We start from the raw sequence: 19,118 nt of genomic DNA, 5'->3' as shown, positions 1-19,118 counted from the left end.
GAGGAGGAGGGAGGAGGAGGAGGAGGAGGAGGAAGAAGAAGAAGAGGAAGAGGAAAAAGAAGAAGCAGGTCCTGAAGTTCACTCTGGGCTTCACACATCCTGTAGAAGATGGAATCAGGGTTGCTGACAATTTTGAGCAGTTTCTCCAGGAGAGAATCAAGGTGAGCGGCAAAGCTAGAAATCTTTGGTAGAGGGTGGTCACCATCGCAAGGAGCAAGGGCAAGATCACCGTGACTTCCAAGGTGCCTTTTTCCAGTATTTGAAATATCTCACCAAAAAATATTTGAAGAATAAGCTATTTGATTGGTTGCATAGTTGCAACGGCAAAGAGTTACGAATTACGTCACTTCCAGATTAACCAGGATGAAGAGAAGGAAGATGCGGATTAAAACTCCTTTGTCTGGAATCCTTTTTATGAGTTCTTGAATAAAACTTGGGAAACCCCCCAAAAAGGTGGTTTTTTTTTTGGTTGCTGATTTCTGGTACCAGGGATAGAACTTGGGACCTTGTGCTTGCGAGGCAGGCAGCAGAACCACTGAGCTAAATCCCCAGCAAAAAAAAGTTTTTTCTGTCCACAGACTTTGAGTTATAATTTCTTCATTTGTAATTGCCAAGGACTTATGTTCTTTTTTAAAAAAAATGTTTATTGTTACTTTTTAGGTATATAGTACAGTTGTATCCATCATTGGGATCTTGTACCTTTACATGATGTATATTATTTCTTAATTTTTCCCCATTCCCCTGCCCTCCCTTCACCCCCTCCACCTTTCTCTTACAAGAAAGAGCTGTGCCACTCTGTCCCTAAGCACCATTTTCTGTCTAAACTGTCTCATTGTATTTCTACTCTGCTTCTAGTATCATTATTCTTCCCAAAGCTTCCAGCAACCCTGCCCCATTAACCTAGGTTTGGTCGTTGTACAATGCTACGGCGATTGTGTGTTACTTTATATTAGTCATCTTCAAAGTGCAAGATTTATTGCGGTTAAAAGAAAAAGAGTTGTGCTACTCTGAATAGGGTTTCTAGAGATGGGGTAATTATGACTGTATTTCACATGACTATAAGAATACATACTAACCATCACGGGGAGTATTCTTGATTACCAAATCCATTGAGCGTTACATATTCCCAGAAAATTTAAGTTTTGTCAAATGTTCAGGGAAGCACCTGTGGGGGGAGGGATGAGCAAGCCCAAATCTAGACAATCCCAGATCACAAGTGGCTCAGACTAGGCATTCGTACCAGGCTGAATGATTCCTACAGACTTGGAATGGAGTTAAGGCAAAGTTTCCAAGGTTTCATCATGCAAGAATGAGGGAAGAGGAGGAGGAAGACAAAAGAAAATTCGAGAAATATAGTCTGTTCTTCAAATCAGCCAGATATAGCTTGCCCTCTACAAATGCCAAAAAAATTATCAGACAAAATAACATCTAACCAGGAAGCTACATCTTCTAGCAAAAATTTGTTATTTGGATCCTAAGTAAAATTTTTAGGATGGTCATTTAAATCTTTCTCTAAAGAGAGATGAATACTCATTCCAGAGAGGTTGATAGAATCTGTAAACAGGTTTGAACAAATCTCCCATTGATAAAAACACTATGAAGTCATAGATTCAGTTCAGCTCTTAACAAGTATATTGCTGGACCTACCATTTCAGTATAACGGAAATTTATAACAGCAAGCAGATCAATCTTTGCTTGCTGTAATAAATTTCTGTTGTCAGGAATTAATCCAATTAAAAATAAAAAAATTGAAAATCTCACAGGAATGGCCTGCATTCAGAAGTATTTTGTAGTAGGTTATATTAAAATGTGTTTAACTTCTTTTACTTCTGGAAACAGAGGTGTTGCAATATTTCAGTGCAGGGTGGATAAATCAAAGTATAACTTGTTCTTAATTACTATTCCTAAGCCAAACCATTGGTCGATACTACACTAAAAAGTCAGAATATTATCTCAGCAAATGAACAAGAAATACTTATATAGTGGGTAAGAGACAAGTTGAACAGATAATTACTTTGTGCTTTAATGCCACATTATAAATTCTAATTTTCCAAACATGTACTTCCTATTTTCACACACAAGAAGAAACATATACTAACTGTAGGACACTGACTGAGATAGGCTTAAGCAATTAGGGAAATCACACATCTGTTTAATACTTGTGTCTTACTTGTTACCACAGCTGAGATTCCACATTGAGGCCCCAGGGTTTATCAAGCTGTTCTTACAATCTTCTCTTATCTCACTGGGAAGGCACTTTCACCAGTGATTATGTTCAATGGCTTAAAAAAAAAAAAGTAAATTGGAAGTAAAGCTTCATCTGGGACCATGGGCTCCTCCTCTCCTTTTTGCACAAAAATCTGGAATACTTTTTCTCCTATCAGTTTTCTATTGAGTCACTGTATTTTTAATGTCCCCACTCTCTTTAAAATGCTTCTAGAATTCCCAAGTCCTCCAAGAAGCCTTCTTCCATGTCCTTGAAAATTCTGTGATCAGTGTTATGGTTTGGATCTTGAATATTTCCAAAAACCCTATACATTAAATGTTGGACTGCCAGTCCATGGTGCTACTGTGAAGTAATAGAACCCTTAGGAGCTGAGGTCTAGTAGAAAAGGTGTACCCTTGAAGGGGATATTATACAAGGTATGATGAAGAAATATGGTAAATATTTTTAAAAATTTTAAAATGATGACAGTAAGATGTGTTATCATTAATCCTCCTTCTAATACCCCTACCCCACTTTATTTATTTTTTAAAAATTAATTTTACTGGTACATTTAAGGTATACAGTGTAATGACACTCATCATTGGAAATTTGCACCTTTACATAATTCACCTTGGTTCTTGTCTTTTCTGTTCCCCTTCCCTCCCTTCACCCCCTCCACCCTTCCCTATCTACAAAGACTTTGCTTCCATTTTTTCTTTTTCTTGTATTAATTCCATTCTCCTCTTTCTTTTCCCCTACCACTCCCATTTCTCCTTCCCCTTTGTACTTTTTCTTCCTATTTCACATTATCTATTATACCTTTTAGTCCTTATTTATGCTTTCAGTTTTCCACATCAGAGAACTGTATGTCCTATTTATTTCGCTTAAGAGTATGGCTTCACAGGAGGATCACTGTGAGTTTGATTGAGACCAGCAGCCTGGGCTAATAGTGAATTCCAGGTCAGTCTCAACTACATAGTGAGACCCTGTGTCAAAAAAACAAAACAAAACAAAAACGTATGGCCTCACTGTGCAAGAATGAGGCACTCATACTTTTGATCACACTCTGTAAAGACATAAAAAAGGACTTTTGAACTGCTTCAGAGTGGCAAGAATGATGCAGTAAGTATGTTTGAAACAAGTATTTTCAGGGGGACTAATGGCAATGTGTCTTAATATAATAAATGTTTAAAATTTAAAACTTCACTGTACATTTTGATCACACCTCGTACATCAGTCTCTTTCTCTGTTTCTGTTTCTGGCTGCCATGTGGTGATCACCCTTGTTCCTTGATGATATTCTGCCTCACCACAGGCCCCAAAACAATGGAGCTAAGCAGCCGTGGACTGAGATTTTTGAAACTATGAACCATATATATCTTTCCTCTTTGTAAGGTGATTTTCTTAGGTACTCTGTACAATAAAGGAAAGCCAACCAATATGCATGACAATTTGTTCCTTCTGCCTAGGTCACCCTTCCTGTTAATGTTTTCATGTAGGACTTTTACCTAATTTTTTAATCCTCAGTATTGAAATTTGAAGTTTGAGCTCACCAATCCAACCAGGGATCTTTCTCCCTGTACTTTCTTGCCGTTTCACTGTCTTGGTTGAGTCATGACAGTTCTTTAGGTAGATATATATTTTCCTCCATAACTGCACTGTTGAGGGTATAGGCAGAATAGGCATATGATGCCTTTAGTGCTTAACAAGGAAAAAATAAGATGCCAAAAACAAGGGATTATTCAATTACTAGATAGCCATATAATAGATGATTATACAGCCTTTAATATCATGCATTCAGGTGTTTAGTAATATGAAAAGATGCTTACCTTTTATATCATAGAAAAACATATATAAAACCATACATATAATTGTTCTGTTCTGTATGCATACGGTACATTTTTATAATTATATATGGATATACATATACAAAGAGGAAGTAGGCTAGGAAGTAGTAGGACAAAAATCTCACCTGTGTTTTTGAGTCATACACTTATATGCAATTTTTTTAATACATATTTTTTTCTCCCAATTCTACATGGTGAGTGTATACTACTGTTAAAATTTTTAAAAGGCCATATTTAAGTGAATAGCAGTTAGGAATCACCTTACAAGGTGGGGAACACACCTAAGCCAGGTAGAATAAAGTAAAATCAAGCATTATTAATGAGTGTGTGGTTTCCTAAGAAGAAAAATGGAGATAAATACCTGCTTAATAAACTTATGAGGATTCCCTAAAACAGTAAAAGTTAGGCATGTAGCCCAACATCTGGCACACAAGAACCTCAATATATGAATCTGCCTTTACTGCCACCCACTACTTTGTGTTAATTTGTTTTATTAATAATTTTAATTTTTGTTACATGATTTACTTCTGCAGCTTGTTCCTATGGAGTTGGTGTCACAAACTTTTTGTGTCCTTGGAGTTGTCCTTTCTGTTTGGCTTTCTAAGATGCCCATATAGCTGTCCTCTGGTATCCAGAGAATTAGTTCCAGAACTCCTAGGGAATATAAAAATCTGCAGGTGCTCAAGTCCCTTATATAAAATGGTGTAGCATTTGTATGTAGCCTCTCTACACCTTTCTATTCACTGTTACTTATGCTTAGTAAATGGAAGTGCTATGTAAATATTTGAAATATTTTGTTTAGGGAATAAGGACAAGAAATACATATAAATACTGAATAGTTCCTCTGGTGTGATAAACTAAAAGTGTAAATAAGAATCAAAATGTATAATTGATATTGTGTAATAGGAAAAAAGGTCTAAAGTTGTAGGGGAAGTGGGAGGGGAAGAAGAAAAGTATGAAGGGAACAGAAAAAATAAGAGAAAAGGAAAAAAATGGAAACAAAGTCTTTGTAAATAGGAAAGGGTGGAGGGGGGAAGAGAAGTAAGGGAAATGGGGAAAAAAGAAGAACCAAGATGTATTATGTAAAGGTACAAGTTCCCAATGATGAATGCAACTGTACTGTATATCTAAAGTGTACCAATAAAGAAAAAATAATGTATGTTTAGTACAGAAACAATTGCTTTTTCAAATATGGGTTAATCTTCCCAAAGATCCAGCCAAACCTTTTTTGAGTATGGCATCAATCCTCGAAAGTGTCACAAACACTGACATCATGCTGGTTCAGATTTTGGTGTTTTGAATTCTGAATTAGGGATGCTCAGTAAAGTCTATGCAAAAAAATATCCTACAACATGAAAAAACTCTGAATCTGAAAGTCTTCTGCTTTGGGCTTTTGAGATAAAGGATACTGAACCTATATTTTCTATTCAAGGTTTGTTGAAGTCACAGATGCAAAGTCAGCAGACATGGAAATGCGACTATATTGATATCAGGTCTGGGTGTTAAATTATTCCCTGTACTGAGGCCATATGGGTGAGTAGTGCCTTACTCCACTCAATTCTTGCCATCTCAAGTTCAACTTGTGCTTTTGTGCTACCTGTTCTATACTCCTGATTTAGATTGAGCTTATATATTTGAAAAATTTCAAGTTTTAGTCATATAGATCTGAGTCTTGCCAGCTGAATGATTTTGCTTTACTCTGAGGCCCAATAGTCACTTGTTATTAATGTAGGGCTAATGGTACTTCTTGGGGTGACTCAGAGGATTCAATGTAAATGTTCTATCTGAAGTTCCTAGCACAGAGCTGGATACACAATGTTGCTCCCCCTTTTCTTTCATAAGTCTTTGCTGTAAATAAATGTAGTTCTACCTGCTGTGATATGGTCTTCTGTTTCTATTAGTGAGACATACAGATATGCAGAGTTATGGAAATGAAAAAAAAAATGAGAAAAGAAAAAAACAGAAACAAAAGTCTTTGTAAATAAGGATGGGTGGAGGGGGTGAAGGGAGGGCAGGGAATGGCAAAAAAATGAGAACCAAGATACATCATGTAAAGGTCCAAGATCCCAATGATGAATATCATCATATTATATACCTAAAATGTACCAATAAACTTAATGAATAAAAAAATGCCACTTTCATTAAGAATACCCCGCCTTTTAGGAATTCATGATCATTCTGTCAGGATCCAGGCTTAAATTTGCTCTTAGTCTGAACTTATAGGCATGAAAGGCTAAGGTGGAAAGGGGTGAGGTGGCACGATCCAATCCAGTTTATGTTTAGACATACATTCATGAGTATCACTGGTTTTGCTTTATTTGAAGTAGTATATAACTGACAAAAATTGGGTATTATGAAAGAACAATTACATTTATTTAGAAAAATATCTGTGCCATTTTAATGTCTTACGGCATCTAAACAGATTTTGGGGGAAAAGACAGAATTTTCCAAATACTATTACACACTCACAAATTTGGTGATTATGCAAGAGCTGTATGTTTCCTACCTGTTCTGGGTGATTTCTTGATGCCAGATATCATCCTTAGAACCACTTAATTGTATATCAACTTCACATTTTCTCTTTTAAATGTTGGAATTTGTTGTAGTTTTAAGTAGGACTTCCATGATTGCTTCATAAGCCAAGAATGACTTTGGAATTTCCTAATTTTTTTTTTTTAGTTTTAACACTTTGTGAATGTGTAATAGGGAGGGCAATTTGGGGCATCTGAAGACTAGAATTAAATTTTATCCTGATATGAACATCGGTTTGAATTTATCTCACAGATTATTAGCATACCATGCTTTAAGACATAAAGAAAGCCTTTGGTGCCATTTCCCGTTAACAGTTCTTTGTTCACTCGTTCAGCCATTTCCCAGGGTTTTCTAGCATCCACCCTTCAATAGATGTTCCTCCTTTCACTTTAGGAGGGGTTAGTTGGAGGGAAAGAAAACCAGAAGTGAGGGGACTCCATCATGGGCTCCCTCTTACGGAGCTAATAGTATCAGGCAAATGCTTATTCTTATGGGTCTTAGTTTTCTTACCTGTAGATTAGAAAGAATAGCATCCATTTTACCAGACTATTGTTAGGATTAAATTAAAACCTCAATTTCTTAGGACCTGTACTGCAGAAGGGTACTCTGAGATACATAATGGTTAAAAAAAAACTATATACTTTTATTAGTACTATCAAGAACTTGAGGAGTTTTAGAATAAAAGAAACCCATCTGGTTCTGTTAACCTGTGCTGGAATATGCTGTGCCAGCAAGGATTAACAATCATTAGATCCCTCACCACTTCCTTATTCATACATATAATTAAATCTCCAGTTTAAATTACTGAGAGGAGCTGGTAGCAGTGAGGGTGCAGGGGTCAGAGAGTCAGAGGACAGACAGATTAATCATGTCCTGACCAAATTAGATCAAGTCCTTCAAAGGTTCTAGGCCAAAATCATTCAAGAGCTCTAGAAGGTGATTCTAAAACTTTGCATTAAATAAACATTTTCTACCAGCTAATCTCTTGAATTTAAACAGCGAAAAAAAGTCTATTTGCAAACAGGTTGAGAATAAAAGGACTGAGGTGAAGAAAGCATTATTATCAGTTGTACTTAGAATGCATCAGAAGTAGTTAAATTCTCCTTCATAATGAACAGAAAGGCAGAAAATATGATTTTACCAGCAAAGTGTTATGTTTTTTCCCTCTAAGGGTAAAAACAATAATGAAAACAAAATGCTTTGGAAAAAGAATACAGATATAGAAAACAAATACTAAGTAAAAAGTTGACTATAGTATCCCTAACTAATGAATGAATAAATAGAAACCAAGCAAACGAGCATATGGACCTTGTTTTGTTTTTGGTACCATAGATTGAACTCAGGACCTTGTGCTTGTGAGGCAGAAGCAGTGCCATTGAGCTAAATTCCTGGCCCTAAGCATATAGGCTTTGGTACTCTTTACAGAAGAATGGAGATGATGTCTTTTTGCCAGTCAAATTAGAAGCAATGATAATCACACATTGCATTTATTTTTATATTAATGGTATCAGTTTGATTTGTCATTAATTAAATGGGGAAATGAGGGAATGACTTAAGAAACTACTCCAAAAATAGCCTTATACAATCAAGTTAGATATATACTACATCTCTTGAGGGCAGCAGGCAGCAAAAGGGAAAATGTGAAATTAGAATGTACTCTATAATAGCCACTTCACTGACAAAAGTGATATAACCTCCATTAACAACCAGGGCCTAGTTTGATGTCTAATTTCACTGACTGTCTTACCAAATTAAATTAAGTGTGAATAAAGTGTTCTGCCATCTTCCTATCAAGTGAAAACCAACCCATTAATATATACTGGAAAAAAATAAGCTTCAATTGTTTTTTTAAAGTAAAAGAAAATTCCCTGAAGTGGCTTAACACAAGCACTCCGATATTCTTGTGCTTGTTATATATTCAGAATGGCGAAATAATTGAGTTAATTATTTTTTTTAATCCACCAATATGTAAGTGCTCATTCTGTACTACCGTCAAATCATCACTTTATGGTATACATAATGCCTCTTCCCTGTAGCTGCAAGCTGTCATGGGTCATGGTTTGCAGATTGAGTTGAGAAGTTCTTGAGTGGTCCATGTGTGAAGTTAAGAATTCCCTCATAAGAAATGCACCATGATTTCATCTAACACGCATCTAATTGTGTTTTCCACATTGTACTTGGAAGCACCAACAATGCGTACACTTTCTTGGTCCTCTCATCTGGTCTTGTGCAGCAGTTCATCCTGAGTAAATAGGAACTCGAAGATATGGTGCAATTTTTATACAGGGGCACTGGAGTTTGCTCACAGCTGTAGAAGAGACCTGTACAAAACTCTAGAAGGCTTCTGGGCTTGGAGAAATCAGTGGAGTGCAGAGTTCTAAACAGGCAGGAGAATTTAACCTCAGCCAGTTATAAGCTATCCGTGGCATCCACAAATGAGGGCTGTGGCAGGGGATGTTTCTAGCTTAGATACTCACAGTTTTTCTGTTTCAGCTTGCAATAGTGTCTGAAATTCTCTCCCAACCCCCTTAGAAATGGGAAGGAAAAGTGGTTATTTTTTAAGTGTTTCATAAAACAGGAATTTGACAAAGAAATCTCTCAGCCTGGTGATCATCTGGACTTCTTTCTGCTCCCTTTTCCTTCATTCTGCTCATCTGGCACCTGTTTCCTCTTAGTCCCTTTTTTACAATCTCATCATTCCTGGTCTAACAGCATGTCCATGGCAGCAGCTGCCATGTGGAACAGACTTTCTTTATTTCTCTGCCTATCAATTCCAATTTTCAAATGAGTCTTTTGTACTCTACCTATATATTCAAGTCTCCTCCCTATACCCTTTGTGGAAATGATATTATACCTAAACTTAGCTCCCTTTATTCTAAAATTCACATAGCCACATCTGTGTAATTTTGAAACATCTAATTCTGCCAGTTCTGTGTATATAGTATTTGGATGAAAAATGCTAACCATACAGAAATTATTCTGTTTTCTATTGATCATTTACTTGTCTCACACTAATATACAGACTAATAAGAGTTTAAGCACATGGACAGCTGTTAAAAGGAATAGTGTAGTACAGTTTGAAACACTCCATAACTGTTTTATACTTGAATGGAAAAATGTAGAAATTTTGAGAAACATTAGGTCTCAACTCTTTCAGAAAAGGACAGATATTGTATCACCTAATATAGCATATATGTATGATCATGTTCAGTTATGCATGCATGGGATAAAGTAATATACTTTTTTTCCTTGTATGAACTCCCCATTAGGTTCTGGTCAGTAATATTTAAAATATAAAAATCCTATTTGTTAAAATGTCTTAATTAAAATAGATACTTCTTTCCTTAGAAATAGAATTCAAAATTTTTAGAGCCTAACTTTCAAAGACAACATGCTTTGGCTGATTTATTGATTGCTGTTTCCATAGATGTGAAAAATATTACCACTGCAATCAGCAAGAACTATAAATGATACATTATTGCAAGTGTTCTAAAAAATCAGAACAAAACTAATTTATTATAGTTCTGTTTTCTTTATATACCACGTTGGTGAGTTAAACACAACAAAATTATCTTTTTTTAAAAGTGTCTACTAAAGATAAAAAGAATAAAGTAACAATTGACGTGTAGTTTGTTACATTAAAAAATCTGATATACATATTTCTATTGCCTGTTAGCTTGTTCTAAGCCTCTTTAACTATTACAAAAAAAGAGGAAGAACTAAAGTCATTGTTGAAAGGCGAACATTCAATTCAGTTGATACAACATTACAGTACAGTCAACTAATATCATTCAACAAAGGTAACAAGTCTAGTCTTAGCTTCTTGAATCACAAGTTTGTAGACTAGATTGCTACAAAAGGTTCTATGCTGCTTTGACACTGTATGTTAGCTTTTTGGAGGACATAGTTCTATTGATGGCTTCTGAAGAAGGGGTCATGCTACTGGTAAAAGCAGAGGGGAACCCCAACCTGTCATTAATCATTTTATTGAGCATTGTAGTTAGGACAGCATTATTGAACTTAGCACAACAACTAAAATAAAATAATAATATAATAATCATAATAATGATAAGAATAAAAACCAAACACTAACTGGAAGCCTAGAGTCGCTGCCAGCCGTGTCAAACCCTTGCGATACGCTATACTAAAAAAATTTGAAATATCCACCCATCCTCTCCACTCTGCCAAAAACTAGCAAAGTCAGAAATACAAAAGTCTCCAACTTGTTACTTTTGCAGAATAAAGCAAAAATGTCTTTGTGCTCCTTACTACCAGAAGCAAAATATTCACTGAGTTACCACATGTAATAGCTTCTGGATGTGTCGACCTGGGTTGGCTTGGTGTCTGCAGAACCATCTTTGTCTTTCTCACTGTCTCCTTCCCAGAGGTTAATGAGTGGTGGGTACAGCTCATTCAGTGGGATTGAAGATGTTTTTTGCATATACTTTTTTAGTGAATGGTGATAGTTTTTTCTCTTTAATCTTTTGGCAATGTACACGGCAATGGATGCAAGACTAATGACTGCAAACATGGACCCCATTACTGCAGCGAGGGCTGTACTGGTTTCTTGATCAGAGATGTCCAGGGCGAAGGCGGCATTTTTGGTTGTGACATTTACACATGACTTTTGAGTCTGTTGATGAAGATTGGACACTATGAGACACACTTCGTAATCTGTAGAAGGCTGTAGATGTGTTAGGTTGTATTCATGAACATCTACTGGGACCCTAGCTGTATATGTTATGTGGGTGTTGTCAATCTTCATGGTAGCAGATGACCATTTTAAATTTGATGTCATGACATTGGAATTAACTTTCCAGGACACTAAAATGGAATGAGATTCTGCCTGCTTGACATATATTTTCAGCACCTGGGTGCCATCCAGAAGAGTTCCATTAACTTTAATTGTTGCCACTCTAGTGTCTGCCCCTTGGACATTCTGGGCAACACATGTGTATCTTCCAGAGTCTTCGATCTGTATGTTAGAAATTTCCAATGTACCTTCACTACTTAGTTTGTATTTATCTGAAAAGGTTTCCACAGTTATTTTATTTCCAATGGGAGTGACCCAGTAAATTTCAGGTTCTGGCTCAGCCATGGCCCGACAGTCTAGTAAAACTGTTGTGCCAATATCCATGTTTAAATGATTTGGGAATGTGTCATGAGATATCATTGGGAGGCACTGTTCGCTTGAATCCTGGATTAAAACTTCCTTCACCTGTTGCCCTCTGTATTCAGGGGGCATAGCACAGAACATGGATAAGGGCTCCATGAAGCGGATGTTTGTTTTGTTGGAGTTAATCCAGTGGATGACACAGTCACATCTGAGGGGATTGCTGTGGATACTGATCTCACGCAAATTGGGAAGGGATTCTACTGTCTTTTGGTAAACAGCATTCAAAGCATTGTTATTCAACATTAAACTTTCCAGGGCAGGAACACTTCGAAAAGCCAAGCGATGGATGTAAGATAGTTTGGGGTTATTGGTGGCTTCTAACTTTGTGAGTTCAGGCAGGTTATCCAGGGCATAGCGGTCCACAGAAATGAGTTCTCCCATATTATTTATTCCCAGCTCTTTTAAACGAAGCATGTTTTTGAAGTCTCCTTCTTGGATTTTGTGAATGGGGTTTTTGTTGAGGTCTAAGAATTTCAAATTTGGAACTTTTTGCAGGGCGAGTTGAGGGACTTTGACCAGTTTGTTATCATAAAAAGACAGGCTCTCAAGGCTATCAAGGCCCACCAAAGCATTTCCAGGAATATCAGTGAGATACATTCCTGCCAAAACTAAGCTTCTCAAATTTGAGAGAGGTTTGAAGTTCATATCTAGAATTCCAATCACAGGATTTTCCCCAATCATGAGAATTTCCAGGTTGGGTGTAGAATCAAACCAGCGACTATCAATAACTTTCAATTTGTTGGAATTCAGGTGAAGCCTCAAAAGATTTTTTAAGCCTGAAAAGGCATTAGCAGTAATAGTGCTAATCTGGTTGTGGTTGATGTAGAGTTCTTGAAGGTTGCTGAGGTCCTGCAGACAGTAATCAGTCATCTCTGTAATCTGATTTTCCTCCAAATGCAGAGTAGTAAGCTGGGTCAAGTTTGCCAGTCCTACCTCCTTAATATTTGTAAAGTTGTTTTGGGAGAAGTCTAGTTCAGTCAAGTTGAAAAGCTGCTGAAGTTCATCCACAGTCTTTGCAATGTTATTGCTCTGTAAGAGAAGCACTTGCGTGTCACTGGAAAGGTTGCTAGGAATTCTTGTTAAGCGGAGATCATTACAATCAACAGTGGTGGCTTCTCTGTATGTGGACTGTGGAGTAAACCAGGGACGAATTTCACATACACAAAGTTGTGGACACTCATTATTCAATATGGAAGACTCGGTTAGTGAAGTCGTTAGCAAGCTCAGCACCAATCGGTAAACCGCTGCTACTACTATGTTTATCCTAGCCATGCCGGTTTGCTGAACAAGCTCAACTCGGGATACTCGTGAGTTTTAACAAAATGCGAACACTATACAGCGAAAAGTAAGACAGCAAGGAGAAAATGTAAACATTCAAGCAATGTCTTGGTTGAAATTTACAGAATTCCACAGTCCAAAAGGATGGTTTTCTGGACTTTTCAAGAGGCAGGAGATAATTTGAAGTCTTTTAACTGTGTTTCTCTATTCCAGGTATGTGCACAAGTCTTCAGCCAAATCAAAGTCCAGAGATGTGTCTGAAAATTAGATTAGGAAAGATATTACGTTTATTCCATATCTTTTCTACATTGTTACCTTTCTTTTTACTAACATGGCATAGTCACTCACAAATCTAATAAAAGAAGTATCCGAAATGCATTCAAAATAACCAAGTAGACTTTTAAGTATTTTTTTTTTTATAGTACTGAGCTACATCTCCCTCTGCTCCCTCCCTTTTTTAAAGACAAGGTCCCACTAAGTTGTTTTAGCCCAAGCTGGGTTTTAATTTGCGATCCTTGTGTCACCATGCCTACCTTACATAAGCTTTTAAACTGTAGGATAGTCTTATACATTTCACTACACTAAAACCAGTGGTCCTTCACTTTTACAATTTGGACAACATGTACTAGTGGACAAAGTCATTGCACATACACATATGTACATACAAACATGTACACTCTTACTAGCAATACACAAAAAAACTTGCAAATGTTATTTCTTTAAAAACAATGATGACTTTAAATACCACATATATTTATGGTTCCAAAAAGTTTAAAGGTAATTCCTAGTAAAAGTAAACCACAATAGTTTATTAAAGGCTTAGTGTATTATTAATTATTTACATTTAATTAACACCTCATTTGTTTCTAGGAATTCTTTCTTCTCCAAATGGTACATTCTGTAAGACATATTCAGCCAAAGCTTTTCTAGATTTATTTTTTTGTAAAAGATTAATTTAAATTAACAGAATCATAAAAATAAGACATCAGTTTTTCCTAGGTTCTAGTAGCTGCGTCTAACTTTGACTGAATAAATAAAAGGACTCTATTCTATCATACCACCAGTCTTCATTAAAAACACAAATATGCGTAATACACAAATATATGTGATATAAATATATACCACATACATAGTTTTATTAATCTCATGGGAATGTCACTGGTAACTAAACAGTTGTAAATCATGGATATGTTACATAATCTCTTGAAGCCATAATTTCTTCAATTTAGAAAATAAGCTTTGTCATAAAACTACCTCTTACAAGATTACTAAGAATTATAGGAATCTATATAAAGCTCTTGGCATAGTGACTGACTGGAACATTGAAAGCTCATAAAAGTTAATTATATTTGTTATTATCATGTTATTGTATCTCTCACCCATTGTGTTTTAGCTAAGCAGTGGTTGTCCAAGGAAAACTAAAGTAGGAAAGCTAAGGATATTTGATTTTTATTAGCCATCATCTATTGGTTTTAATAAAATCCTCTGAGGTCAAATACGTAGTATTGCTCACTGGCTTGTAAAAACTCATAGTTAATGTTTCTAGTTTTCTGAGTACCAATCAGGTATAAAAAGCTGGACATTGTAGTACACACCTGTAATCCCAGCCCTCTGGGTTTCTGAGGCAGAAAGATGGCAAATTTGAGCCCAGCCTGGGCAATTTAGCATGATCCTGTCTCAAAATGAAAAATAAAAAGGTCTGGGGATGCAGCTCAGTGCAAAGGTACTGTGTTTAATCTCCATTACCACGAAAAAAAAAAAAAAAAAAGGCATAATATATCCAGTATGGTTGTTTTGTTTTTCCAAGATTGGGACAGTCACTTGCAAAATATTGAAAGTAGAGTTAATATATTTTCTTAATTTTTTTATTGTCATAATGCACTTTAGCTTTTAGCAATGAAGGAACTGTCACTAGTATTTTCTAGAAGGAGTCAATAAAACTGCATATAGTGTGTTTAAAGTCCAATGTTCAACACATAACAGTGTCTCACTTCATGTTATCTTTTTATTTTGAGAAATATAGTTACCTTATGATTGACAAAAAAGTATAATACAAACAGCCAGTAATAAAAATTATATAGTTATGTCATATTTTAATGGGAATAAACATCTTGCAGCTTTCTGTTGTTTTAAAAAATATGCAAGCCTTATAACTGGTCTATGAGATAATATCATCCAATCAAGATTCAGGCAAATCTGAGATAAAATGAATATGTTACGTGATGCTGGAATCTTGCTAGTCTTTGTGGGGAAGAAATATTTGATGTTCCTTTCCTCCCACTTTACTTCCAAATCTGGTTATTTTGCCATCCATTATGTATTTGCAAAACTTTTCAATATTATAAAACTACCTGACTCTCACTTTTAACAGAAATTATATAAACTGAAAACACATTTCAGAGAATAACATTTTGCAAACAGCATTAACTCTATAAATTTATTCCACTATATTTCTAAGTGCAAAGGCCACAATAAACATTAAAAAAATTTCTGTCACAGGTTATTCTTCTATCTTAATTCAAAATAGCCAAAAGAATAAATCTACCTTTCATACTCTTGAGATGGAATTTCAACTAATTTTTAGGTTTTGACCAAATTTAAGAAAATGTTTCAGGAAATCAAATATGTATTCAAGTTGTATGAAACAATCCCAAAGCAGTCTATTACTACTGGAAATTAGCATCTGTGGGGCTATAGTTTCAATATTGTCATGGGTAATGCTCTATTTTAGTTTAAATTATATGATTTGAGATCATTGCATTGGAATATTTAATATGTCTGACATACACACCTCAACAAACAAGCAAACAAATCAACTAACCAGCCATAGAAAAACAGAATGTCAGATTATTGTATCAAACATAGAAGAAAGACATTTTTTTCTCTCTCAAAGAGGAATTTGGTTCCTTTGGAAACAGGAAGACAAACTTTATAATACAAAAGGAGGTGCTCAAGAGACACAGACAAATGGAACAGAGAATCAGAAATGAATCTTTCTATATTTTGATCTTTGTTAAAATGATCCTTTACAAGGATATCAAACTATAGAAGAAGGGACAGTGTCTTCCACATAGGGTGTTGGGAAAAGTATATCCATATGAAAAGTAAAATGTTGGGCCATTAGGTTATAACATATACTAACAAGAACTCAAAATGTGTAAATGGTATAGCCATTACAGAAAATAATATGGAGTTTTCTAAAACAAAAAATTAAAACAATAACCATATGATCCAGCAATCCCACCTTTAGGTATACATTCAAAATAATTCAAGGCAAGAATTAAAAGTAATATTTGCATACTCATGTTTATTATGACATTATTCACAATTACAAAGAGGTGCAAACAGCTCAGATATTCACTGACTGATAAGTGGATAAAGAAAATGTGGCATACATATATATAGTTGGCTCTTGGTATGTATGAGTTTCACATCTGTGGATTCAAACAACCTGTGACTGAAAATATTCAGCAAAAAAAATGTGTGTACTGAACAGGTATTGATGGTTATTTTATTGTCACTATTTCCTGAACATTAATTACTTAAATAGAATTTACATCAATGAATTAAATATGATAAGTAATTTAGAGATGATGTAAAGTACTGTTTACAAGAGGATGTGCATAAATTATATGTAAACACTGTACCATTTTATATAAGGGACATGAGCATCCATGCATCTTGGCCTCAGGGGAAGGGTGGGGAAAAGTCTTCCTTGATAACAATTTCAAGGATATTAAGGGACAAATGTACATCCAGTAGAATATTGTGCAGCTTTAAACAAGGAAGATATCCAGTTATATGCTACAATATGGATGAAACTTGCTAACACTGCTAAATAAGCTAGTCACAAAAAGATAAATACTGTATAATTCTCTTTTTATAAAGTATCTGAAGGTGTCAATATCACAGAAAAAGAAGGTTGCTAAAAGTTGGGGAGAGTTAGCGTGTAATGAATACAGTTTCAGTTTTGAAAGATGAAAAATTTCTAGAGATCTGTTGTACAACAGTATGAATATACTTAGCACAACTGAACTATATACTTAAACATGGGAAATATAAATTTAATGTTATGCCTTTTTAACCAAAGTAAATAAAAGGAAAGCCATTATAATTCAGGACAACTTTTATCCTATATAATTATCTTAAATTTTGCAACAAGAAAAAAATTGCTGGAGTAGATTTTTAAAAGTAAAATGGCTGTATTTTAGGCCTGACTGGCTAAATCTGTCAAATGTGAGGAAAAAAAAAAATCCTGCTAATTACCAAAATGATGTTCCACAAACAAATCTGACAGTTTTAAGAAACAGTCCTTTAAATTACCAGCCCTGGCTGTGAAGGCCCAGAATTGGCAGGGGACACATTTCAAAAGAGGCCCATAATTACACAGTTACATTTGATAATAAGATATGTTGAGACATTCTCTTCTAATATAAAATTCCAAAGGCACTGGAATGGATGGTCATCACTATTAGTGACCTTGGCCCTAACTCATTTTTCCTATAGAATTCTTTTAGATAGAACGTTAGTTAACAAAACAACAATATTTTGTGTGTTTTGTTTTGAGACAAGATCTCACTATGTAATTCAGGCTGACCTTAACCTCATTATGTATCCCAGGCTGGCCTTGATCTCCTGCTGATCCTCCTGTTTCAGACTCTGGAGTGATGGGATCCCAGGTGTGTGCCAGCTAAAACAACAATATGTGGTAGAATTTAAGGCATTATGTTGTTATGAAATTGAGGAAAAAATAGGCACGAGAACCTGATGATTGTGTAGATTCTTGTTATTGTTTTAAAAAATCAGATAGCTCTGAGCTTGTAGAAGGAACTCTTGGGAGGACCAAGTGATCTTATTCAAACTCTGACTTTTCCATTTATTGGCTCTGTTACCTTGTACAAATTACTTAAATTCTTCATGTCTTGCTTTTCATAGCTAATACTAAGGTTAATTATAATAGTTTAGCAATGAAAATTATAACTAAAGTAACTAGGTGAAATTGTTCAGCCTAGAACTTTGGAAAAATTCTAGCCCATAGTGGGCCCTCATATACTTATATGAATCTCTGGGACTTCATTAAGTTTGAGGGTCAGTGGGAGATTGGGAATGTTCAAATCTCTTTAGGGCCATTGGGTAAGGCGGGTATTTGGAAAGGTCATTATTATTATATTTTCAACTAATATTATTGGAACAATAAGGTCAGAAATCCAGAGATCAAGTACTGCATTAGAGCCAAAATAAAGCCCTATGTAGGCAAGGAAATCATAAGACACAAAGCTCAGCTGTGGATGTAGCTCAGTAGTAGAGTAATTGCTTGACATGTATGAGGCCCAAGGCTCAATGAGTACCACAACACCCAACAAAACCCCATAACCTTGCAATGTAGACATTAGCATTATCTCATTGATGGTGTAGTCATGAAGAGCTTTTTTTTTTAATTTCAAAATGAAGAAAAATGACTTTCAAGATATCTGCTTTTATATGCATTCTTTCATTGATGGACAAATTCATACTATGTAGTACACATTCTGAAAAATCATTCTTTTAGATCTCTCAGACTCTGTTGTAGCTTGTATTTGGATGTTCCCCCAAAGCCTCATGCAGATGAGGTGAGGCTTTCTTTTTGAGGGGTGGCTGAATTTAGAATGTGTGATGCTTGGATTCAGGGTGCGTGATTACTAAATCACTACATGTTAGTGATTGGTTTGGCACTGCCCTATTCCTGGTAGTCTGGATAGATAAATGGGTCAGAAACATGCTGTTAAGGTTTTTTGTTGCTTCTGCTGTCTTCCACTGCTCATGAACTGTTGTCCCTCTGCCCCTCCTTTGGAGCCAGCTGATTATGTAATGAAACCTCCATAAACTGTGAGATAAATACACCTCTTTCCTTTTAACTTTGGGTGTTGGGCATTCTGTCTCAGCAATGAGAGAAAAGTAACTAAGATCCACTCCAAGTAGATCCAGAGCTAACACAGGATTTAAATTTGTGTATTTTCTTTTGGGAATGTCTTCAGTAATGGAGAAGTCTTTTGCCCAATTCGCCTTTTGTTAGGACCCTATAAGATTAAAACAACAACAAC

At 35.6% G+C, this 19,118-nt stretch overlaps 1 protein-coding gene across 3 annotated transcripts in view; it reads right to left on the bottom strand.

Annotated features, from left to right (window-relative positions):
- Nucleotides 1-6,142: 6,142 nt before the first annotated feature.
- Nucleotides 6,143-19,118, bottom strand: part of Lrrn1 (leucine rich repeat neuronal 1) — a 42,320-nt gene continuing 29,344 nt past the window's right edge. For all 3 annotated transcript variants that reach the window (XM_033757000.1, XM_010608725.3, XM_033757001.1), the window contains one exon: nt 6,143-13,295. In XM_033757000.1, coding sequence (XP_033612891.1) covers nt 10,879-13,032 — 2,154 coding nt within the window. In that variant the 5' untranslated portion in view covers nt 13,033-13,295 and the 3' untranslated portion in view covers nt 6,143-10,878. The remainder of the gene's footprint in view (nt 13,296-19,118) is intronic.

The sequence above is a fragment of the Fukomys damarensis genome, unplaced genomic scaffold, assembly GCF_012274545.1.
Source record: "Fukomys damarensis isolate Sample0158 unplaced genomic scaffold, DMR_v1.0_HiC HiC_scaffold_28, whole genome shotgun sequence".
In the NCBI taxonomy this organism is placed as follows: Eukaryota; Metazoa; Chordata; class Mammalia; order Rodentia; family Bathyergidae; genus Fukomys; species Fukomys damarensis.
Note: the sequence above shows the minus strand (reverse complement) of the source record. Positions and strands in the feature narration are given on the sequence as shown.